The 26,804-nt window shown below is 34.3% G+C and overlaps 2 protein-coding genes across 3 annotated transcripts; both read right to left on the bottom strand.

The window, feature by feature from the left end:
* Positions 1–2,339: 2,339 nt before the first annotated feature.
* Positions 2,340–3,743, bottom strand: LOC143611288 (uncharacterized). Of its 2 annotated transcripts, none has more exons than XM_077085523.1 (3): positions 3,507–3,743; positions 3,261–3,418; positions 2,340–2,533 (listed from the first exon to the last, which is right to left on the bottom strand). In XM_077085523.1, the coding sequence occupies exons 1-3, from the start codon at positions 3,579–3,581 to the stop codon at positions 2,434–2,436; spliced, it is 333 nt and encodes a 110-aa protein (XP_076941638.1). In that variant the 5' UTR covers positions 3,582–3,743; the 3' UTR covers positions 2,340–2,433. The 2 variants fall into 2 exon arrangements, with proteins under 2 accessions (XP_076941638.1, XP_076941639.1); XM_077085524.1 differs by having other exon boundaries at positions 3,485–3,576.
* A 16,156-nt stretch (positions 3,744–19,899) lies between these two features.
* LOC143611283 (nonsense-mediated mRNA decay factor SMG7-like) lies at positions 19,900–22,960 on the bottom strand. Its single transcript, XM_077085521.1, has 5 exons — positions 22,886–22,960; positions 22,273–22,782; positions 22,075–22,197; positions 21,728–21,936; positions 19,900–21,634 (listed from the first exon to the last, which is right to left on the bottom strand). Exons 1-5 carry the CDS (start codon positions 22,943–22,945, stop codon positions 20,053–20,055), a joined length of 2,484 nt encoding a protein of 827 aa, XP_076941636.1. The 5' UTR covers positions 22,946–22,960; the 3' UTR covers positions 19,900–20,052.
* Positions 22,961–26,804: the final 3,844 nt, after the last annotated feature.

Genomic DNA, 26,804 nt, shown 5'->3' with positions numbered 1-26,804 from the left:
GTCTTTGGTGAGTTGTAGGAGAAGCTCGAACGGTGGAAAAAGCAACATTTGGGAGAGCATGAATCTTTGGTAGGTGAAAAGAGTAGAGACCGTCTTTACTTGGACCCATGAGGAGGATAGTGCGGGTAACCGAATCCTTCACACAAAAAAAAAGTAGAGTGAAACACAAAGAATACATTATTATCTTGACAAAAACGTTGTACAGAAAGAAGGTTTCGTTTAATTTGTGGAACGTGTAGGATTTCGTTTATAGAAAAGGTTTTGTTTGGTGAATTAAAGGTGGTGGAGGCAATATGAAGAATAGGTAAACCATTGCCATTACCAACAAGAAGCATGTCCTTACCAAAATACGGCTCAGAATTGTCAAAGCCGTTGAGATCAGATGACACATGACTGTTTGCACCGGTGTCTGGCAGCCAAACCGATGATGCTTGTGAGCGATGATCAGCAAAATTCGCTTGTGGAGCTTGTCTTGCTGGACGAATTGTTGCTGGATCATGATTTGGACATTGTGATGGAACGTGTCCAGTGCCACACCTGTTGCAAGAACCATAGATGGTATTCTGATTAGAGGCCCAAGCAAATCTGGAACTGTTACCTGAAGAGAAGCTTGTGTTTCGGTTGTTGTTGTAGTTGCCTCGTCCACGACGATTATATGAACCGCGGTCACTATTTGATTGTCCACGAGCACTGTAATAGACTTGATTTTGCTGCTGTGCAGGTTGCACATTGAAGGCTAACTGTGTCATTAATTGCTTAAGGGACTGCATGGTATCAGGTGGTAGTTGCAGGCTGTTCGGTGATGCCGAGTCACGGGTGGTGGTAGCCGTGAAGGCTTGGGTAGCAGCAGGAAGAGTGGGATCTTCTTTCTTTGTCATGTATTCATGATCAGCTATTAGACCGGGTAATTCCAGTAAGGTAACTGGAGGGTGGCGTGCAACTAGTTTGGGCTTCAAGTTGTTGTAATCTTCCCGAAGGCCTGAAATAATCAGCATAACATCTTTTTCTGGCATAGCCGCACCAATATTGGCTAAAGCATCGATGTATTCTTGTGCTCGGTTGATATAGGCAGCAGATGCTTCATCGGGCTGCATGGTAATCTTGAGAAGTTGTGTTCGCAGCGTATATTCTCGTGAGGATGTGTGTAGTGCATAGGCGCGTTCCAAGGAAAGCCATAGGTCACGAGAAGTATCGCCTTGAACATGCTTGAATGAGGCCTCAGAGATTGTTGACAGCAGTATCATGCGAACATGGGCATCATTGGAGACCCATGTGAGATAGCCGGGATTCGGTTGTTGTATAGCCGATGGCGCTGAATCTTTGGCAGCCGTGTTAACAGTAGCAACGATGGTCTGTGATGGACATGGAATAGATCCATCGATGTAAACATACAAACCATTGGTGATGAGAAAGGGTTTGATCATGGTTTTCCAATAACCATAATTAGTGGGACTTAGGGTAAAACCAAACTTGTGAGAATTGTGGTTGGTTTTCTCCACTGTGGTGAAGGATTTAAGGGCCATTGTTGGCTGGTTGGGTAGGTGAAAGAAAAAAAAAGAAAACAGAGGAGGGTGGCGGCTGTTTTTAGGGTTGTGAGATCCCTGGCTGTGATACCATATAATACGTATGTGGAATTATGATTGTATTGAATTGAATAATATGATTACAATAGGAGATCCTATATATAGGACAATTACAGGTAATAACAGTAGCAACTAACAAAGAAAGCCATAGTAAAAGACGGTTAATCATACAAAATGAAAACTGGTTAAACAATGCCCACATTGTTCTATCATAGAAAGCCATAGTAAAAGACGGTTAATCATACAGTAGCAACTAACAAAGTTCTAACATGCATATACATATAGTATACCACTTTATTACCCTATTTCCTTTATGGGGAAGAAAGAAAATGCAATCGAGCTAGCATTGAAATGGAAAGAGTAGAGTGAAAGTAGGACGAGGTCTGCCAGTTAGATTGGTCAATCTCGGTCAATTATATGTTTGATATCGATGATGGGAAAGCTCCAGGCCATTGCCAAGTTTCTTAAAGAGATTGCTGTCCTTTAATTGAAAAGGCGAAAAAACAAGTTTCTGACTGGAGAAATATATGTCTTTTGCCAGAAGATTACAGTTGATCAAATAAATTCCATCATCATAATTTATTAAAAGGCACAAAGATTATACAACTGCAATATCAAGCCAACAATCTTAAATTTATGCAACTGTAACGTCAAGGCAAACATGAACTTGTATTAATGTCGAAGGTATCAATCATTCAATCTATAACGAATCAATTTGTTTGGCACATTACTATAGAAATGTATTACAGAATCACACCATTACGTAATCAAGAATAACCAAAACACCAACTTTTCTAACACCACTAGGTTTCTCAAATTGATAACAACAAAGGGTATAGAGGCATATCTCTTATGTATTCTTTTCCTTCGTTGTCTCGGATTGATTAGGTACTAAACCTATCTCCTGCATTTGATGTTCAACTGAAACCAAACCAGTCTGAGCAAGAAAGCTGCATAAACACCAAAATAAACAACTCTTAAAACACGCTCTTTCCTAATCCCAGGATAACTTACATCACTAATCTGTTTGGTTCAACTATTCAAGAAACATCACTAAAAGAATCATAAATCATCAAGATTTGAGATTTCATGTTCATAGATCACCAGAAGCATGTTCTTATACATAATTCAAACTAGGGGTGTTCAGTACTCGAATCGGATTCAAAAAACTCAAAATTCGTTTCGATTTTGGATTTCAGATTTTGAATATTCGGATTCGAATACAAATTTATTTATTTTTCGATTCGATTCAATTATGCATTTTAATTTTATTTAATATAACTTAAGTTATGGCATTTAATATTGAGTGTAATGATCTACATCCATAATCTAGCAATCGACTTTAAGTTTTTTTATTTGATTTTTGCTCATTTAATCTGTTACTTCGTTTAATGGTTTGTTATCTGATATATTGATTTCTAGCTCAGTTTGTCAATTGTCAACTAGAGGTGCATATTGTTCGAATCAGACTCGAAAAACTCGAAATTCGATTCAATTCGAGTTCAGTAATCGAATTCAAATTCAGTAATTGAATTTCGAACTGAGCTCAAAATTTCAAAGTTCGAATAATTTGATTCGTTGAACGCCCCTAATTCAAACCACATCTTCGGAGTGACCAACTTATTCATATCAAAATCAAAACTTACCAAAACACAACTTAAAGTTTGAAACTTTTACCTGCTAAGAAGGAAGAAGAGAGTGCCTGCAATAAACACAAGAAAAGTGACATGAAGCACCAAAGTGAAGTCACTAGAAGAGAAAGCCAAGCCCAGCATAACACAAAGGCAAACACCCAACATCAAGAATGCTCCTTTTAATGCATTCCAAGTGGGACCCTGATTCCAAAACAACAAAAGATCACTACTTGTTCATTAAAAAAAAACAACATAAATCAAAATTACAAGATCCTTAAACCCTACGAACATTAACACCATGGGCTAATGCTCCAAGAAACACGGCTGTTGCTGATGACACGTCTTCGGGTTGTTTACCCTCCATTTCGAATTGGGTTTTGTGGGATTGATTTGGGGATTAGGGTTTGATTGCAGATTGTAAGAAGAGTAATTAGCGAAGTTGTAAGGATTTGGAGGGAAAATTGAAGTTTAGATCACGCAATTTAGGTACCGGTGATCTCAGTAAATCGATTCTATTGTGATTTGGTTTAAATTAAAGCACAGTGTTGGTGATTTTAACCAGGATAACAGAGATGTGAAATTAGGGGTGTTTGGATACGATACGGAACAGGGTTTGCAGCCGATGGGTTTATGGGTTTTTGTTTAGTTAATTAACTAATTATAGCATAAATACGCTTTTAGAATCAAATACAAATACTTCATAACATGAAAACAATAAGAATTAATTTACTTTTCTTCTTAGGCTTGTTTTTATAGGTGTTTGTTGTTATTTTTGTTCGCATTTGCTTATTTTTTTTATAATACGTTATAAGTATTAATTGATTTTCATTATGTTGTTATTATTAGGGTATTTTTTTTTGTTATAAGTATTTGTTGGATTCTTATTAAGTTGTTATTGTTTTTCTCTTTTTTTTCTTTTTTTTATTATAGTATATTGTTTATGTAGATTAGGGATAGAGATTTTTTCCCCAAATACTCGTACCCGTTCAGTATCTGCACCGGTACTCGTACATGTATTCGTACGTCTCTATTCGGAACGGGTACGAGTACCCAGATTTACTGATTTTATGTATGGGTATTACGGGTACTGGTACCCGTTTAGAATACGTGTGAGCTTTTATTAGGTTTTCAACACTCATGACTAACTTTTAAGTAAGATTTTCAAAACCTAATATATATTAGCTAAATCAGTTCTTTCATCAATCTATATGTGTACATACATATATTGTGTATTCATATATTTTTATCTCATGTATGTCTAATTGTGTATATCATTAAATAACATGTATTAACTTTCTTTCTTGTTTTTCTATAGAAATTGAGGAAGCAATAAATAAAGAAAAGGAAAATGAAAAATGGAAAGATGACTAGCGAAGATTAAACGAATTTTAACTTTCTTCGCATAAGTTAATTTTGTTTTAAACATTTTAATAAAAAAAATTGGGAGACTTTGTATGTTTTGGAATTCATTATTTGATTACGGATGGATTTATATTATGGTTTATTTCAATTTAGTTTTAGTATTATGTTTTTGTTGTGTTATTATGGTTTTGGTTGTGATATTATAGATAATTGTTTGTCGGTACTGTATGGTACTGATACCAAGTTTAGTGGAATTTAAAAAAAAAAAGAACAAAGTGGTACATACCGTACCTGAAAGTACATGTACCCGTACCCGTACCCGCACCGTAAAATTGGGTACGGGTGCCCAGATTTACTGATTTTAGGTATGGGTACAGGTACGGTGCCGACCTCGTCCCTGATGTAGATTGGTATTGTTTCTTACGTTCTCATTTTTGGTAGATTGGTATTGTTTCCAACGTTCCCATGTTAATATTATATAGCGGGAATTATAATTTGGCGTTACATAGTTGATTCCTTGGAAATAAGTTGTTCGTTGTAGCGGGAAATGTTATGGATGCTGAAGGGTATAAACTTAACACAGTACTTGTCATATGATAGTTGAACTGAAGGTAAGAATACAATTTCGTCCGCTTCGTTTATGCAATGGAAGAGCCGCTTTTTTTACTGTTACTAAATGAAAAAAAAACCTATGGAGTTTTGAAATGCTGATTTTTTTTTTACCAATTTGGTGTTTTACTAATCTCAAAATAGCTTAAACCTTGCTTATTCTCAAAATCTTAGATAATGACATGAATCAGTGAGCTTTAAGCTCAAAATCTTCATGTCTTTAATTTATTCATCCATTCAGCTTGAGAAAGACAAGCAAATATCTTCCAGGAATGTTTAAGCCGAACTCAAAGAAAATCACAGCAGTTGACTTTCACAGTAGTCAAACCGTGTTCACAAAGTTTTAAATGAAACATAACTTATGTGTATAAAAAGGAGGTGATTCTGATATCGACATTCCGTGGAGAACTAAGACAGTATATGAACATGATGGGCGTATACTCTGAAAACATAGAAATGTGGTTTAAATGCTTTAAGGTTCTTGCATCAACAGTTGAGCTTTGGTCAAACTAGTGAATTCTTGATCTAACTGCTCATGGATAAGAAGATTGAGAGTTGTGCATAAGCTTGTATTAATCCTATATATTCACCATGAATGATAAGGGATGAATACATATATAAGAGAGACCACTAACACAGTAAATAGGGAAATGACTATAATACCCCTGAACATTTAAAATCTAACAGTTCACATTTAATAAAAGTGAATGCATCCTTCATGTATTCAAGAAACTTAACAGCAATGCATCACCAGTTTATCACATCAACCAAACGAGCGGATCAACATTATCCACCATCAGATGCTGAGTGATCAGTTAAGCAAAATCAGATCAGAATACCCTAGAAGCACAGGTAACTAACATGCTACAAAATCGTTTCTATGCAATTCGAAATTGTAGGCAATTTAGAATAGGAATTGAAGAATGAGAATGAATTTGATAAACTTGCAACTTAAATTGATAAATTTGTTCGTACAATGATCGATCAGATTCACAGCCCTACTTGGGTTTTCGTAACCATACTAATTACATACTAGACCCCTAGACTTTACAAATATACATACTAGACATAAACTATACTTTCTAAAATGACTAAAAGACCCTAATATTTAGTTTATATTTTCAACACTCCCCATTAAACTAAATATAGTTCAACGAGAGTCTTCAACTTTCTTGACTTGCGTTTACAACAGCATCGGTTCTTCATCTTCCAACATGAGATGGGCTTCTTGGTCCTTTACTTTCTCCTTATCTTTACCTCTTACGCATTCCTATGCGAAGTGACCGTATTCACCACATTCATAGCATTTTAGCTCACTTTTGTCGTTTTTGTTGTTGTTTCTTTGACTCGTACTTCTTCCACGTCCTTTTCCTCCTCTGAAAGAGCCTCGTCCTCTACCACGATTTTGATCATCACGCCCTTTTCCATAATTGTTTGAACTTGCCATTAAGAGTTTTCTTAGATCATGATCTTCCGGCTCGTCTTGACTTTTGAGACGTTCTTCAAACGCCTTTACTCTTCCCACCGCTTCTACAAATGGCATCGTGTCTATCTCTTGATATTGTTTGATAGATGCCACAATTGGTAGAAATTTCTTTGGAACCGAGATAAGCAGTTTCCTCACGAGTGCCTTATCTTTCAAAGTACCACCAAGAGTTTTAAACTTGGTTTGCAAACTGCTTAACTTTCCCGCAAAGTCGCTTACTGTTTCGTTTGACTTCATCTTCAAAGCCTCTAGTTCACTTCTCAACGTTTGTAAACGTGCCTTTTGAACTAGATCGGCTCCAAGATATTTGACTTTGATCAAGTCCCAAACTTCCTTTACAGTCGAGTATTGCGCAAATTACTGTTTCACTGGCTCTAGTATTCACCGCCTTTCAAGGAATGGAATATTATCAAGCACCCTCCACAATTTCGGATAGTATTTATGGTTCTACCTTTTTCTTAGCAACTGGCTTTCATGGTTTTCATGTGATTATAGGTACTCTTTTCTCAATCATATGTGGTATTCGCCAATATCTTGGTCATCTGACCAAGGAGCATCACGTTGGCTTTGAAGCAGCTGCATGGTACTGGCATTTTGTAGACGTGGTTCGGTTATTCCCATTTGTCTCTATCTATTGGTGGGGAGGTATATGAAGGAACGAATCAGTGGATTGAAGAATTAAAGCTCGAAGACAAAGAGAAGCGGGCTTTTCCAAAGAATTACTGCAGCTTTCCCACTCCCTTTGATTATCATATACAAAAAAGTATATTCCGGTAATGTTTGGAAGATCATGGCTTTTGTGGTATTCATCTTCTTTTCATCCACAATTTCGGTTTCAACCTTTGCATCAATTATTTCCCAAAGGTCATACGCTTTCAACATTGTTTCTATCAACAAAGCCCAAGTCATGTAATTTGTTTCATTCAGTTTGGGACACTGAAGTGAAATATTTCCTTGTTCACGAGTTGATGTTGAAACACTTTCTTTCTTTTTATCGCCTGCCATACTTTTTATGTTTTACCACAAAGGCTTTTACGTGTCACGAAGGATTTTTGTACTTCGAAGGATTTACGTACCACGAAGGATTTTTTGTATCATGAAGAATTTTTTTTGTACCACGAAGGATTTACGTACCACGAAGGCTTTACGTACCACGAAGGATTTTTTTTTTTTTTTGTATCACGAAGGATTTATATACACGAAGGATTTATGTACCATGAAGGATTTATGTACTGCAAACCACACAGGTTTGTATGACTTTTCAATTTTCTAAAGACACCATATCCGTTACGTGCAAAAATAACAAACAACAAAATGAACCTATTTGTTTATGTTTTTTTTTTTCGTTTTTCAAATCAGCCTTTCTTTTGAAAGTTTGAACAATTGCTTTATTTCGAACAGACGAACAGAGAACAAAGTCAAAAAATCTTATTTGATGACTTTTGATAGCAATTAAAGGCCTTCAAATTTCTTTTCTAACTTTGAAAAGAAATATTAAATAATCACAGTCCCCTCAAACTTTTGTTGACTTTTGAACCGGAATGGGTTCTACTAATCTTGACAGGAACTTTAAATTTACTTACCGAAACACTAAGACTCTTATTCCTTTGATAACAAGAAGAAAAACCAGAGCAGAAACAAACAACCCTCTTGTTTTCACTTTAATCATAAACTTGTTTACTAACAAGTGTGATTTTGATTGCTATATCAATCAATTCGATATTGTAATCTTCGATCAAGAAAAATACAGCGGCCAACAAGTTTACTGAATCGGTTTTCACTTTCAATCTCTTGGATCAGTAAACCTTGCTCTCATGCCACTGCAGGCAATTTAGAATAGGAATTGAAGTATAAATACAATGGAATTTGATAAACTTGCAACTTAAATTGATAAATTTGTTCGTAATCAGATTCACAGCCTTACTTACTTGGGTTTTTATAATCATACTAATTACATACTAGACCCCTAAACTTTACAAATATACATAATAGACATAAACTGTACTTTCTAAAATGACTAAAAGACCCCTAATATTTAGTTTATATTTTCAACAGAAATTGGCGAATTTCCAAACCTTTGATCATTAAAATGCTATGTGGAAGATTAGTTATCAAAAATATGTAAAAATTGTAAAGATTCAAGATTACCCATCTCATCAGGCAATTTCTCATGCCTTCTACAACCATTAAGCAGCAACACTTTGAGATGTTTCAACTTACAGATGCTGCTAGGAATCTCTCTTATTAATATGCACTCGCCGACATCCAGTTCCTCCAAAGATTCTAATCGGTCAACATCCTCGGGTAACTTTTCAAGATTACGTCTCTTTCGAAGACATAGTGCTTTCAGACGTTTCAACATGCAAACGCTATTAGGAAGGTGTTTAACATTTGTATCACCTAAAATAAGGTGTTCTAAACATTCCAATTGGCCAAAGTCCTCTGGTAACTCTTCTATTGAATTTTCGCGAAGGTCAAGAGTTCTTAAATGCTGTAGACTACAAATGCTTCCCTGAAAACTCTTTAAGACTTTTGCAATCAGAGAATTTAAGAGAGACAAGCTTATGAAGATTGCCAATTGATGAGGGTATTTCTCCTATATCATTACCTGAAAGATCAAGCTCTAGCAAACTATTGTTGGACTGCCCTGTGAGTATATCAGGGAATTCACTCAGTTCTAAATAGGTTAAATGAAGAACCTCAAGTGCTTCGAGCTGTTGGAGAAAAGATATAGATTTCAAACTTGTCACACCCTGCCATGGGAGCCTGGTTGTTTTATGGACAAATTGGTACCAAATGTAAACAGCGGAATATTATTGATAAAAATAAGTTACAACGTTTGCACTATGTATTTAAGACAAGGTGTAACTACAAAACTATCTCATCTCTGACACTGCTGCAATCCCGTGCTCGGTTCTACTAATCTTCTTGGCATCTAATCTTCACTATTCATGTTCGACATACGCCTCTATCTTTAGTCATACTCATTACAATGCTTAATCCAAATTGTTATCCTCAACGTACCTGAATACATGCTAAAAAGTGTCAACTAAAAAGTTGGTGAGTTCGTGAGTTTAGCTCACATACACATAAAAGAGTTAATTTATAAAAGCGCGCAAGTTGGCGTGTATGTAAGTATAAAGCATGGTGCACATTAATCAAGTCCACAATCAATCCTGCATTCAATCATAAGCCTCCCCTCGACTTACAACCGAACGGCACCCGTCCCCGATTATTATTCTGCCAAGCAATAATCCAAATGTTAGGTCATATGCCGCAACGGTCCGCAGACCTCAATGTGGTTTACTCGACATAGGGTCACTGTGCGTGGGGGTCTCCCAAATAGTACTACCCATACGAGCCATAGGCTCACTCCCTGAGTTAATGATTGCGTAATTTAAAGTGGGACAAAAAAAACATGGCAGAAACAGTTCTTGATAAACATTACACCATAAGTAAATCACAGCATGTATTCAGCCCAAAAAGTTTAAGTAAAGGGGGGCAGCACGAAACTCACCTCGGTCCGTACGCAATATGTGTAAATGAAAGACAATCTATGAGCTTGCAACTACGCTAGGAACCACCAAGTACGCCTATTATATATATATCAATCAACAATAAGTTATTGGACAACAATGTAAACTTCGTTATGGGTGTCGTGTACTAGTTAATTCTAACTATCGGCCAATGTGTTTGGTTCCCGGTGAATAAAGTTCCCCTTTATGGAAAGTTTACACTTAAATAATTTTACAATATTGGTGTTGTATAAGTATTATAGTTCAACTCTTGAGAGTTTTAGTTACCTCGATTTACTTGTCGGGTTTCGATAAAGTTTCCATTTTTGGAAAGTTCGGGCTTTCGGCTAGGTTTCGGGCCACCGTATGAACATAGAAGTTATATACATTTCATTGATATCAAAAGTTTAATGATTCTTATTTAAACAGCCATGCCTAGTGTGTGCAAAAGTTGACAATATCGGTTAGCCGGTGTTGTCGGTTTTTAACGCTATGTCTTGAATGAATAGTTTAAATAAACGAATGCTCTTGTAACTAAAACTTCTAATTTTCTAGAAAAATATATTACACAAAAATATGCTATTTCCAGATCTGATTATTCAGAAAGTTTGGTGTTGCACAGGTTTAGTACCCGCACTTTCGGTTAACGTTTGTTTCGGCAAAAATCGGGTAAAAGACTTAGTTAATTTTGATAAAATAAGTAAATACTCAAATTATGGTTTTATAAGCTTATACTTACTGTTAGAAATAAAAATAAAAAAAAACTTCATAATTTTACATTTTTCAAGATGCTTGTCCGATTTATGTCGTTTTACCGTAAGTCACATTTTAATCGCCAGTTTTTGACAAAAAGGGTGTTGTATGTATTGAAAATGGTTTATATCATTACAATAAAGTATTTTACACCTAACTTCTGGAAAAATACCCAAATTATATTTTTGAAGCATTTTATTCTTTAGAAGCTAGCCCGTTCGTCGGTTTTAACGAAATAACACTTTTAAGCTCGTAAACGGGCCCTTTTTCTAACTCCGCTTATTCTTTAATATTTTATAACCTATATTTGTCATTTTAGGTCATAAGTTTCAGCTTTAAAAATATATTTTTATATTTTAAGTTTTTGAGAAACAACCGGCTTTTCTTTTGTTCCAAAAATGCCCTTAGCCACATTTATCACTTAAAATCCAGCTTTCACCACGAAACAGTTTTGGACCTGTTATAATACATGGTAATGACTTGTTAAAACTTTTATATTGATAATAGGGTGTAGGGAACCCAAACAGTGGTTTCGGTTCGATTCGGTTTGGGCCCGTTATCACATTTATTCTATATTTTTAACAAAACTCAATTTTGGTTATCTAACATTTTAGGACCTGTTATAATAAATTAAAATAGTTTGTTTTGGCATTTCATGGGTTTTGAAAGATTATTCACAGCTGCAGTTTCGCTAACGGGCCCGGTTTTGGCTCTTTCGGGTCTTAGTTCGGTTTTTAAAGCGAAGATTCATGCAAAATGGTTCCAGGTCAGATTATTTATAATTAATATAATGTATTTTAAGTATATTTCTGGGAAAACATGTATTTTATCATTTTGAAACAATTAGACTTATCTATGCTTGTTCATTGTCGGTTTTAAGCGAAACACGCGTCTAGGCTCGTAAGAGGGTTTCTTTTCCTAACCAAATTAGTCCAAAATATTTATAACTTGCTTTTAGTAAATAAATCATATATATTTCTGTTTGAAATAGTATTCGTGTGTAAACACAATTTAAGAATATAACTCGTCCAAGGTTTGCTCCAAAAATACCCTTTTAGCTATATAATCAACAAAACTCAGTTTTGATCATCAAATCAGTTATTCCCAGCTATAATATAATAAAATATGATGTAATGTCATATCTTGGTTCATAAAACGACTAGGGTTTCGGTTAATGTTGGGGTTTAAGGTTTTTGGCCCGTTAAGGACATAATTCGGTTTTAAATGCGATAATTCATGTAAAGTGGTTACAGGTCAGATTATATATCATCAAAATATTATTTTTATGGCTGCAAAAAGATATCATACTATTACTTGGGTTGCACGGCTTATTTCTTATCAAAAGGGTCACCAAAATGTCGGTTCGGGTGGTTTTTCTTACTCGGTTGAATATTAACTTTTGGGGCTGGTGTTTAGCAGGTTTGAGGTCTTAAATATGCATGTTTAACTTATGGAACTTTTGTTAAATGTACAGATGTTAATAAGGTCACTTATCGGGTTCGTTTGCAAGCTAGTTTACCTTTAAACGAGTTACCGGATGGCCCATAAGTTTGGGCATGGTTTTGGGGCTGCACAATTGTAATTTTTAAAGCTTCAAAACCAGTTATAATCTCCAGGTGTTCTGGTTAGTTTAACAAGTTAAATGAATTAGTTTATATCCCGTTTGTTTGGTATGTTTTCGGTTATGGTTCTATACTTACAAAAATTCAGCTTTTGTTTGGTTAAAGGTTGAGGTTCGGGAATATTAATAACCAGTCCATGATTTTGATTCATCGTGTATAGAGCTGGTCATTCACCGGACAACACATGGGTTCCAAAACACTTAGGATTAGACGAGAAAGATGTTAAACCCAAACTCACATATGCTTCTGGTTACTGGACAGTTTTTGCAGGTTCGGTTGCTCCAGTCCCGAGTGCAATCCGATAGCAAGAGAGGAGGAATTTAGGTCTGGGAATTTGTATAATAACATTAGAATCAATAGAATGATTGTAAGGAACAGATTATGGATTGAATAGATTGATTATAACAATACATGATTACCCGAATACTTGTGTTCTTGTAAACAAAACCCGCACTCTTGAGAGGATGAAGCTAGGAATTGATTCAACAGATGACGATGAGATTTGTCTATGATTTGCAGCAGGTTATAGAGGTAAAAGATTCGATTTGCAGGTTTCTTGGTTGAAAGAGAGAGCAGAGACCAATGGACTTAGGGCCAATTTTCTTCTTGGTTCTTCAAGAGAGCATTGAGCAATTTTGCAGGCGATTATAAGAGTGCTTAAGATTGATTTTTTAAAGGATTAGAAGGTTTCTTGATTGAAGATGAATGCATGAAATTTTATTGGGTGAATTGGCTACAAGCTCTGAAGGGAGCAGAGAAGAGAGTGTATGCAGGAAGGGGTGTACTGGATTGGCTAGTTAGGATTTTTAGGATTTTGATAAAATTTAAGAATATTGTTTTAATTGTATAAATTTAAAAACACCTTTTTTTATAAAATAAAGAACTTGGACTTTGTATATAAAACATAGGTTTTTGATTGTTAATTATCATGATAAGATGCTCAGATAGTTCAGATTCAGGCGGGTCCGTTAACCGTTGGTTCGGTTGGATCGGTTTAGAGATAAACAGTAAACGGTCCGTTAATCATATAATTTTAAGATATAGGGTAAGATTTAAATATTTATTATATATCTCGACTTATTGTTGGGTTCAGGTTAATATCTGGAATATCGGGTCATGCCCGTTTATTGTTTCGATGTTAGATGTTAACCAGTTTTTGTTTCATTTGGGTTCCGTAACCAGTTGATGATATAAGAAACCATTTGATGTTTGGGTTAAATATTTCGGACGCCCACCTGACATGACTTAAATGATTATGGAATACTTCGTAAACTTTTTGGAGTTATTGCGTTCCGGTTTGTTTGTGTTAAACGAGTCGCGGTCTCGTTTGATTAATTTGGGTCGAGCCCATGTTATAAATTATGGTATTGTTACTAAACTTATCCATATCTCTACCGAAGTCTGCCCAATCACTACGCCGTTCCATTAGTTGTCATCTCAACGGTTCGAGCCAAGCACATTAATATATAATTCACTTCAACTATTCAACCAACATCACACTCGGTACCTAAAGGTGAGTTTTCTAAAAAAAATATATTACAAAACTCCTACACCAACTTAAGTCTAAATAGACAAGGCTTTTTAGGCATCCACCATAAACATCGAGTTCTACCAATTGATGACAGCTATTAAGATGTAACCTCTCGAGTTTGGGCATCAACCCAACGTCAAGGCGCCTCAATAGTGAACAACGCAAATCAAGGAATCTAAGCTTCTCCATACCCTATTATAAGATGAAAAGAGAATGAAAAAGGTAAACGTATGTTGCTGTGACAACTAGGTAGATATGTATACATCCTTATACATTAAACTTAAAGAACAACCAATCATAAATATTACCTTTTCCACTTCCCAAAGTTGTTTGATTTTGCTGGACTCCAAATAAAGTGCACCAAGATGATTTGGTTCAAATGTTGTGGGTAAACACTGTTGGAAAATTATAAAAAAATGAATGGAAATTAATTTATTTGGTTTTTAATACTATACCTCTTCATATGTTGAAACTCTTGAGTAGAGTTTTCTTTATGGCACTTAATTGATTTTATTAGATAATTAAGTCTCTAATTAAGTGAAGCTCTTCATTCACCCTTAAATCTTGTATAATAGTAGGCTATGTGCCTTATTTGTAATGGCTAGAAAAATGAGAAGCTATGAAATTTAAGGAAAAGATACATGCATGCATGCATGAAAAATTATGGTGAAGAAGAAAGCTTTAAAAACTCATATGTTGAGAACATATAGAGATGAGTTTCTCCATTCGATTCCTCCACCGTTTCATTTTTTTTATTTTTCCCACAAGTTCTAACACTACAATTTAACTAATGTAACCTCGGGCGTGTGGACATCTCCGTCAGTACAAACTGTTTCGGCTGTTGTATCCTGGGAGACAAACGCGCTATCTAATGTAGAGGCGCGGAATCTGTTTTAAGGGAAACGTGTTGAACACGCGTCTCAGCCTCAACCGTCAACATTAGTTTGTTTGTTTTTGTAGCAAAGGATCATACAAGAAGATACACATCAAGCTCTTGTTGAAGACTACACAAAAGATCGTTCGAGAATACGCGATTCAAGAAGCTTAGTCGATGACCAATGTGATGAAGACACAAGACGAATCTATTACATGAAGTACTTGATGAAGGCGTATTATCTTATTTATTTTGAATATTTAAAAAAAATGCATATTATATTCATTTTATTCGATTTGTAAATTGTACTCTTATATTTTCCATTACTAACGAGAGTATCGTTATTGGTTATTGTATTTTAATAAAAAGTGAACCATGTCCTACAATCTTACCAATGAGGGTAATACCTCCAAAATATATACCGTAACGAATTCGGAAAGTGTAGGCGAATGTTGAGGTTGTCCTCCACAATTAGGCATTTAAGTTTCTTTCCAAGACCTTCCATAGCAATCCCAGGAGTGATTTTGAGTTGTATATATCTTGTTGCTTCTATGCCCTGCAATGCAACAACAAACATATAAAACATATGTCGGTTTTTTCTCTACCTTACAAGTAAAATTGATTCTTACCAAGTCATAGCCAAGACATGTTCGATTTCCTCCTGAATCCATAATCGGCTATGTCTATGAGGCTTGTCTGGATGCACATGTCTAACAATATTCTGGCCCATTTCTACAAGATGGTCATGCATGTGTATCTTCTTATATTCTTTATCAACTGTTACAGAGACATTTTTGGTGAAGAACCCTTAACCCATTTCTAGCTTTAAATCCACAGCATTCAAGCATGTCTATTCTTTCGTAACCATGCCGCGCAAATCTAGTGAAGCACGCCACATCTAGGAATATTTGTTTGTAATATTCCTCAAGGTTTTGGTAACTTATTTCGAGTTTTTCAAGAGTTTTCTTTAAGGGAATTGTTTTGAGTCTTGTTAGTGCTTCTATCCATTCCAACTTGTTTTTACCACAAAGAAAAGAACCCAAAACTTTGATAGTTAAGGGAAGACCAGCAGCATACTGCACAACTTCGAGTGATTGCGTTTCATACTCTTTGTTTGTTGCCTGCCCTTGCTAGGCTGCTAGCTACTTGCTAATTGGGTGTTTGGCTTGTGTTAGTGAAGCTTGCAGTTAGAAAAAAAAATCAAAACTTGATAGTTTGGTTCTTCATTTAGAAACCACAAAAAAAGCGATTCATTTTTAAGGCTCAGTTAATACACTACCTTAGCACATTTGTTTTAAGTGAAAATTTCTTAAATATCTCTCTTTTAGAGAGATTTCAATTATGTTTTTTCAAAGTTCAAATTTCCTCTTTGTCCCCTTACTAACCCATTGTCGTCGCTACATTATAAGTTCGAGAAAACATGTTTCTAAACCCGTCACCTCTCCGCTATGTTAGCTCAAACCCGTCGCTTTCCCGCCATGTTAGCTCAAAACTCATCGCCTCCCCGCCATGTTAGCTGAAAACCCGTCGCCTCCTTGCCATGTTAGCTTAAAAATTGAATCTAATAAATGAGAAATTCCTAAAATAGCCCTTAATGGTGGGAGGTTCTAAATATGTCCCCTCAAAATCGTTTTTCCAGATTTGTCACTCTTCTAACTCATCGTCGACGATGTGTTAGGTAGTCTCGCTGACGAGTTAGCTAACACATAGTCAACGATGTGTTAGGCCTCCAAACACATGGTCAAAGATGTGCTAAGTATTAATTTATGGTTGACTATGCCTTAAGTATTGATATTTAATGCATCGACAACTATAAATTAAAACTTAACGCATCGTCAACCATGTGTATTCCACCCCCACGCGTCGTTATCTGATTGGTTTACTAACTCATCGACGGTATTCCCTAACACATCGTCTGGCGATGAGATACGTAATGGACAAAATTGTAAACTTTAATTAGGAGTGACAAACTTGAAATCTCTTTCTATATATCGGCTATTTTAGGAATTTTCCCATAAATCATGTTATTTAAAAATATTATATATAAGGGTTAAATTATTGTAAAAAGAGGGACAAAAATGAGAAGGATTTGTAGCAAAAAAAAAATACCTCAAAGAAAATAATGAAAAGTTGAAAACTTAATAAAAAAATCGTAACTCGATATTTAATAAAAAATATAAAAATATAAAAAATGTTTCCACCGTCTTCCTCGTTCAAAAAAAGAAAACACAATGTTGAGGATAAAAGATCATTGTGTATTTTTGTTTATCATTGTGTTTTGTGTTTATTTTCGTCATTGATTATGTCTTTTTTCCTTGACATTGTGTCTTTTTTTCTTGATATTTTGTTATATTACTCAAGATTGTGTTATGTTTTGTTCGGCATTGTGTTATATTTTGCAACATATTGTGTCTTTTTTTATTTATCATTATTGTTTGTTCATTTTCGGCATTGCGTTTTTTCTCGGCATTGTGTCTTTTTGGCATTTTTTTTAGAACATGAATGGCGGACGAAATATTTTGATTTTTTTTATTTTGAGTTAATGATTTTTTTTTTATTATTTTTTTTTTGAATTTTTTAGGGGTTTTTTTTACCACAAATCTTTCTCACATTTCTCATTTTTGTTTCCCTTTGCATTTTAACTTTTTCCTTATATCTAAACAATGTACACATAAAATGATTTTGCTGGTCATGAGTTTTCTTAATCATATTATTATCCAAAATTCATTAATCAAGAACTTAAAAAAATAAAATTAAAAATATTCAAATACTTTTTAAATTAGTTTAGAATCCCTATTTTTAGTAACAATAGGGTAGAATTTTTTTAGCTAACCTGGAGGGGAGGCAACGAGTTTTGAGCTGACATGGTGGGGAGGCAACGGTTTTGAGCCAATATGGCGGGGATTGACGGGTTTAGAAACATGTTGTCTCAAACTTCTAACGCGTCAGCGACGGGTTAGTAAGGGGATAATAAGGGAATTTAAATTTTGTGAGCACATATTTGAAATCTATTTTAAAAAATGGGACATTTCAGGAATTTTTTCTTTAGTTTAATCTCCATTGATTTTTTTCATTATTAACATATCATCATTGATTTGAGTCATAAATGAGTAATTAAAGTACAAAATTTCTTTTCCCGCATTCTCGCATTTAACTAAATTCGTCATTTGTGGCGAGTATGAAGAGACTAGCGAGCATCTTGTCTCTTGTTATTTTGTCATGTTTATATGATAGTTTGTTAGCAACTGATGTCATATTCCTTCCATATTTGTTTTCTGGGTCCAAGACTTGCTTAAGATTCACAAGTCTTGCAAGTTGGGTAGAAAGAACAATAAGGTGCTTTATGAGATCATCCTTATGATATGTTGGTGTATTTGAAAGACTAGAAACAAAGTTATCTTCCATAGCAAGCTGGCTAACTACTTCAAAAATGGTAGAAGACATAAGACCTTTGAGCTTTCTTTGAATAAAGAACCGTTTGTCTTTTAAAATTTGTTATGAAAATATTAGTGTAGTTCCCTTTATAAATTTTTCACAGTTTTTTTTGGTCCCTAGCATCTTGCTAGGTGTTTATTGAAACTCACCATTCTAAAAAAATAAAAAAAATCCAAAAGTCCTTTATTGATCCTCCACATTCATTATATCTTGAACCTACTAAAATGATATTTTCATAAAATTAGTAAGAACAAATTAAGTTATGCTTGTGAATCAAGATATACCATCAAATAGAGTACATACTAAATTACTTTCTATTTAAAAAATAATTTTGAAAACCAAATAAGTACTCAAAACAAATACTAATACAAGACATAATTAATGTCTGAGGTATCAATAAAGAATAGATCAAATTTGGTCGGGATTAATGTTGAGGTATCAATAAAGAATAATCAAATTTGGTCGGGTTATCTTGGAAGGATTGACGTAGATTCAATTTCAATTGGATGTTTGGGTGCATGTTTAATATTGGTGGTTGTTTTCGGATATGTCTAGCTCCTTGCTAGTCTTTTTTCTTTTCTTTTAATAAAATTAATATTTTTTTTCCGTTGAAAAAAGGTTTAATAACATGGCAAGTGATTATAAAGTGGCTTTTCTAGAACATGAATGTCAATTGTAATTATGGCTGGCAACTTGGCTACTCGACATGCGCATATAGGATAATAGAAAGACCTAAGTTATATATTATTAATTAACCGCATATAAAGAATACAATGAAAAATACTTATAAAAAAGTCTAATAAAATAGTATCTCTTAATTATTGTAAAGATCATTACAATAAGGCCTAACTTACGCATTCTAGATACTTAAAGAGTAAGAAAATCAAACACTCAGAATGAAATATGCAATAACAACACACAATCTTGAAATGGATAAGAAAAAAAACATAAAAACGTAAGCAATAAGAAAATTTCGTGATTAAAAATGGTGGTGATGGCTCCAAGGCCATAACGGCGGTAACTAGAGGCATGGCAGCAAGCTATGATGAAAAGGGCCAATAATAGCAAGTTAACGACAACACCACAACAATAGAAAAACACATAAAACATGATTTATATTTAAGTACAAATGTACAATAAGTCATGCAGAGGAGAGGACTATGCATTATTAATTAAATAATAAGGATAACTATCATGGAAAAAGAAAACTAATCAAATTAAATCCCATATGATCATAGCTGCAATAAACTCCTGACTATTATATCCTGTAATAATAAAAGCAGTAGACCTGGCTGGTTCAACCTCAATAGGTTTTGGGATCGATTCATTCGGACAGTTCTTCGAGTTGAACCCGATTTGCTCCAACTCAAAAAGATTCTATATTTTCAGTTTAAACTACAACACTTTGAGTAACATGATCTAATGCTTTTTCAACTTCTAGGATATTCAAACAAACATCTATGAGAAATTACTACAGAAATTAAATAAATACCTTTTCTTCCAAAATCACTCTATATTAACTACAACTTAAAACTGTACAACTCCTCCAAGCCAGAAACATAGAAGACAGATATGCAAAGTATCACAACTAATATAGATTTATATAATTATTATAATAATAATAATAGTAATAATAATATGCATAAACTTAATTCCCCATGTAAGGATGACCTCTAAATGGAGAATCACCTTGCAACTGCCATTCCCTTTCCTTCACATGCTGCAAGCGTGGCGGTTGTTCTATTCTTAGCTCACCACCGCCACCGACGCCACTGCTAATGTTTGGTCTTGGGTACCCAAACAAAAGCTTTTCCATCGGATTCGGGTTCTCAAAGTACACCATGCGGTTCGTAAGCAACGGGTTTCCCCACTTGTCAATAAGATCAAACCTCGGGCCGCCATCATATCCATCAAAGTTTCCAAGATTTCCGGGAGTATTGTTAACGGGCCAAGGATGATTAACTCCGGGCTCGAGACTGAGGTTGTTATTATACCGGTAAAGCCATTCGGAAGAACTTAATCCATAAACAGGGGGGCGATATGCATCAACAAACCCGGGCACTCCCGAACTAAAGACCAACGGTAATCTGTTGACTGGTGGTGCACCGAGTATACCATGTTCTTCAGGTAACAACGGTGCTGATGGAACAGGAGCCACGTAGGAACCTTCGGATATTGACATGTCAGCAAAAGATGATAACGGGTTTTCAGAAATAGGAGCCAATTCTTGCTTAATCGGATTTCTTGATTTTTTTTCCATTTCAAGATTTAAACTTTCTTTGTTAAGAACCCAACCACTAAGTGAAGGAGGTCCGGCATTCAGCCCATTTGACCCGTTTTGTGCAGTAAAAAGTGAAGAAGACCGGCGCAAGCTTTCTTCAGAGGTTTCGGTTTGGTCAACCGGTTCATCATTTGAGGTTTGAATTGGTTCAGAGTTGTATCTAGTTAAAGGCTTGAAAAGAATCACCTCTTCTTCTTCAAACTCTCCATCATTTTTCTTTGGAATCTTTTCAGAATCTTTACCCGCATAGAATCTTCTCGCTGATTGATCATAAAAGATTGGATTTTGAGGAGAATCTTTAAATCTTTCTGCTATTTTAACGGAAGCAAGTAGAATACGTTTGATTCGGATCGAGTTTCCATCTTGAAATTTACTTCGGTTTTCAGGGCAGAAATCTAACGACTCGGTTGATTGGGATACGGGTTCAAACCCTCGTAGCTCATAGTCTTCCCACAAAGCAGTTTGACTTTTGTTGACCCACTGAGGTTCTTTAAAATCAAATCCACTCAAAAGATCAATCAAAGCACCGAAAAAATATGACTTGGCATTAAACACTTTCTCATCTTTACCATAAGTTTCTGCATGGTCAAGAAAGTCAGCATACCATTCCAAAAACACGCGTACAGCTGGCAACAACGAGCAGCGATTTTCTTGATTGTTGCTTGTGATACACCATTGGATGATATGGCCCATGAATGAAAATGTGCAAGTCCATGCCCATGATGTACACGTGGAGATCTTTTCATCTTTTAATTCTGGAGTTTTGATTAAATTGTGAATTACAAATATGAGGATCGTGACAGCTTGAATGGCCCGATACGGGCCTTTTCTTGATGAATCGAATGATTCGTATGGCTCTAATGATGAATTTAATTCCATATCATTTAATGCCAGCAGGGATTCTAATTCTTTCATTGTTGATGCAAAAGTGTGAGGTAAATCCTCAAAGCTGCATATCAAGTGACAATTTTTCAGTTATTTGACAACTTTTTAAATTAAAGTGTTTATAAACGTAACGGGATGTAAGTGAAAGGGTGTGTACCTCGATTTAACCAGAAAGAAACTTATCATCCTCACAAAAAGAGGCCATAATTCGGTTTTTACAGGTGGAACGTGTTCATTGGCTCTTAACTTGTTGACATTTGTTGAATCTATGCTTTGTGACTTAATTTGTGAAGAAAGCCGTTTTAACGGTTTCGTGAAATCAATGTGCGCATCTGTAGAAAGTGATTTCAATTGGGATGATTTATTCTGCAAAATGGTTTAACAAATAATAAATATGTAATTTATTGAGGAAGGCAATAAGTAATAGATGAAACTTAGAGGTTCTGTGCATCTAAAAACAGTTAACAGGTCAAATTGCAAACGTAATCCTGTTAGCCCATTTACCTTCTCAAAGAGTAACATAATATTATCTCGGGCATCTGGAAACGGCTCTTTAACAGCTAAACTTCTTATACAATGATATAACGTAAGAAAATCGTCACCAACATACGTTGCCAACAATGCCAACTGCAAAATAACTCACCAAATTACAATTTTCAATTAACCTTTAGAATAAATGTAATATAAGCATGTAACAGATACCTGATTTTGAGGGTTTCCACTATAGGGCCAAACAGTTGTTGCTTCTAAGTAGTAAGTAGCTGCAGCAGCCCATTTTTGGCCATCGGGTTTTTTACAAAGCTCCATATATCTCGAAACATCGCCTAAACAAACCAAAAACCGATGGCATACGTAATGGCTTTTTTGCAATATTGCAGGGTCATTAATTCTTCTAAATTTTGCAATGAGGTCCTTGTAAAACTCGGCTACTTCTGACAGAAACAACTTGAACCCTTCAACATGACTATTAAGGTTGTTTGTACTTTCTGCACTTGTAGAAATTTTCTTGATTTTCTTTCGGTATTCGTCTATATGCTTGTAGTGAAGCTTCCATAATGAGTATTCAAGTTCTCGAAGATTAACTGTTTGATAATCATTAATAATGATTTCCTCGTAACATGAGCGCGCTTTACGGTATAGATCTTGAACCTCGGGATTCGATATGCCTTTATGTTGAATAGTGGCCCATAATAACTTTTCAATATTAATAACCTGAGAAGAAGTAAGCCATAAAAAGGTTAAAAAAAGGCTTTAAAAAAAGATAGATTTTACTTCATATGGAAATTATTCTAGACATGTTGGCTGGGATATTCACCTCATGAAATGAAGTCTTTTCCTTTTGATCTCTAACCGTTGCAGGCCCGTTTCCGTTCATGATTATTATGTACAAAACCTTGGAAAACTGATTCTACAAGAAATATTCATACATCAAACATTAAAGATGATCATATAGATGAACCAAAGATAAGAACTTTAGAACTATGGTATTCAATTAAGCTAAAAATTTTATATTTTAGCTTCATATACAGATATACTATAGCCAAAAACTGTATGTAAAGTGGATTTTATTGGGTACCAGAAGCAAAACTAATCAACATCATTTCAAAGATATCACTTTGTTAATATAATCAACCCGCAAATCGAAACCGAAATATGAAGCAAACACTAGGTGGTAGCATAATCCATAACTGAAAAAAACTCAGTCAGACAATTAATCAAACACTTGGTGTGCATAATTAAAAATCAAAACTTAATCAGAAACCAGACCACAAATTGAAAACCCACAATTCATATCATCAATAAACGTTGCTAACTAAAAAAAAAAAGAAAAAAGAAAACAGAAAAAGTCGAACCTTGGTGGAATTGAATTAAGAAGAAAAAGTGAATTTGCTTGGTTATTTGGAAAGAATGTTTTTTATGCTTTTGAGTTGTGTGTTGTGTTCTGGAACAATGAATCTCGGTGCTATTGATTTGCCCAGGAAAAAAGGGAAGGTGCTTCTGTAAATGACGATCATGCCCATGGTTTGCATTTCTGCTAATAATGATAATGTATAAAAATTAGGCATCCAATGATGGGGGGACACGTCAGAGACTTTTTATTTTTGGGTGCAATGTTATTATTTTAATATTAGGTTACGATAGAAAGTACAGTTTTTGTAGGAAGGACAAGAATTAATTTTGTTCATTGATTTTGAATATGAAGGGTTGAGATTAGTTTAGGAGGAAATCAAGTGTGAACATAAGGTAAAGGGCATAAAAGGAATAACACATCCACATGCAAGGCACATGCCAAATTCCACATCATTTTAAAATGTCCATAACTTTTTTTTACGACGTTTTTATTGAAAAACAAATTCACCATAATAACGAGTGTCTTTTTATCTTTTATATGAGTATCATATTGTAATATAAAAATTAAAAAAATAGTGGGTTTTTTACAAATTGTGTTTTACCGAATTGTGTTTTACAATAGTATTTTTCATTGTGTTTTTTTCATTGTATTTTTTACATTGTGTCATACAATTGTGTTTTTTATTGTGTTTTTTTTCATTGTGTTTTTTTCCATTGTGTGTTTTCATAGTGTTTTTCATAGTGTTTTCCATTATGTTTTTCCGGACTTTTCCGGCGAGGTGCGGCGGTGGGTGACTGTTGTGGTGACGGTTGTGGTGGCGGTGAGTGGTGGACTGGTGGTGGTTGTAGAGAGTAAATATGTAATTGGGTTTTATGTAAGTGGGTTTTTGAAATTAATGTAAGTGGGTTTTGATATTTAAGTGTTAGACTAAAATACCCTCCTTCCTAGCCTTCTTAGAAAAATCAAACTTCTTATTTAAACCTAACCGTGGTAATGATAAGTCTATTGTTTAGAATTTCCTTATCAATATAGTTGTCAAAGGTTTTAAGCTATTTAATATTTTAAAGTTTAGACATAATAATAATTTTTCAATGGTTTGGTTGTGTTAATGTGGTTTTTATGTGAATATAAGAGCATCAATAGTGACTTTAACGAGTGTCCAGTCAACACTGCATGACGTAATATTATTGGATGAATTCAGAGCTTGGCTTCAACGTCAACATATAGTCTTACAAAACTCCGTTTTATTTTAGCTTTTTAAAGGATAAAAAACAGTTTTTTAAAATCCTCAAATTCAGACTTTTTAAATGATTTTTTGAAAAAGCTAATAAACAAATAAATTATTTTCAAACTCAACCCTCAAAATAAAATTCATGTTTGTCTTTTTTTACTTTTTCTATCATGTACCCTTCCCTAGTTGGTTCTAGAGAGACTTGAATAGAATATATTTTTAGTATTGTTGTTTTTAATAGTTAAGCATTGGACAGTCATACATGTTTGTCATGCAGAAACATGGTATATACTTTGGATTTAATAATAATAGTGTTTTACCAGTGTGCTACGTTGGGCAAACTCGGAAGGTTGTAAAACTTAAGTGTTGTCAATCCCAGGCGTTGAATTTGTAAGTCGACACGAATTCAGGTGATTTCGGTTACGTACGTTATGGGCGTAGCGTAGCGTCGGTCGGTAAAACTCGGTCTTTGTAAAACCCGGGAGCGAGACGGTGAGTCTAAACAAATTTGGTTAGTTTCCGTCATGTTCGTTACGTTACCATAACTAAAACAAAAAAATAAAAGAAGGTATACACAACACACCAAATTGAATTTAGCAAAAAAAGCTAGCAAACAATAACCATATCCCCCTTGCAAAGATTTTAACTTGGGTGGCAAACCACATTAGACATAAGAACATTCCCACACCATCAACATGCTAAAAGTCAATATATATATATATAGGGTAAGGATCCTAAGAGAACCATTGGTAAATTGAGAACTTTGAGAACCATTTTGGACCACTAAAAAAACCATCTAAAAAAATATTAAAAAAATTATAAAACAATCAAAACCGAAAATTTTAAAAAAGTAAAAAAATCAAAATTCTTATATTTCATTCCGGTTTCATTAAAAAAACCGAATTTTTTTTTTCTTTTTAATTCGTATTATACCTATACACATATGTATACTTTCATTTAATCTCTCGTTACGTAATATACACATATGTACATTATCATTTACCTTAAATTATACATATGTGTATAGGAAAAAACATATGTTTACATATTATACATATATGTATAATAAAAAAACCAATTTTTTTTCTTTTTAATTCGTATTATACCTATACACATATGTATACTTTCATTTAATCTCTAGTTATGTAATGTACACATATGTACATTATCATTTACCTTAAATTATATATATGTGTATAGGAAAAAAAACATGTGTGTACATATATGTACATATTATACATATATGTATATGTGTAATTTAGCTAAAACGATAATTTTTTTTAGAAACCGGGATGATAAATAAGAACTTTGGTTTTTTTACTTTTTTTATTTTTGTGTTTTTTTTTGTTTTATGATTTTTTTATTTTTGGGTTTTTTTGTGGTCCAAAATGGTTCTCATAGTTCTCAATTCCTAAAAATTTCTCACATGATCCTGATCCTATATATATATATATATATATATATATATATATAAGAGAAGTTTGGTGCTACAAAGCTTCTATTTTGATAAACTTTTATTTTGGTATATAATAGATAGTTTCCATTTAAAAAACAACTTGACTTTTAGCATGTTGATTGTGTAGTTTGCTACTTTCGCCATTTCAGTCCAAAATTTGAAATTTTGTCAATTTAGTCCTTATAGTTTTAAACATTAACCAATTACGTGCCCCGTCTAACGACATCCAACTGTGCCATTAGTTTAAGGGGTATTTTTGTCATTCTCCTGTTTATTTTTAGTTAATGGTCATTTTCGTCCCTGTTGTTTGATACTTTTGCTACCTCAGTCCAAAGTTTGAAATTTTGTCAATTTTATGTTTAATTTAATTCAATTTTTTTTGCTACTTTAGTTCATGATGGAATTAATTGGTAAACTGGTCAGGGTAATTCCCCAAGACCGAACTATACCGAAAAAATAAAATCATTTTTTTGATTAATACATAATAGTTAGGGTTTAGAGATTAACATATTGTAACAAGCATCTGGTCGAAATCAATATCAAGAGGTCGAATATCTCGCATTTCCATGTTTGCTCAAGAAATCGATGCAGTAGATCGCATGTGTGTTCATCAAATCATGGTATTGTTCTTAAATTCGTCGAATTCAACCCTAGAGTTGTTGTCGATTTGAAGAATTCAAGAACAACACAACGAT

The sequence above is a fragment of the Bidens hawaiensis genome, unplaced genomic scaffold, assembly GCF_021521415.1.
Source record: "Bidens hawaiensis isolate Kalapana, Puna unplaced genomic scaffold, B.hawaiensis_p1.1 tig00030473_1, whole genome shotgun sequence".
NCBI classification, from domain to species: domain Eukaryota; kingdom Viridiplantae; phylum Streptophyta; class Magnoliopsida; order Asterales; family Asteraceae; genus Bidens; species Bidens hawaiensis.
Note: the sequence above shows the minus strand (reverse complement) of the source record. Positions and strands in the feature narration are given on the sequence as shown.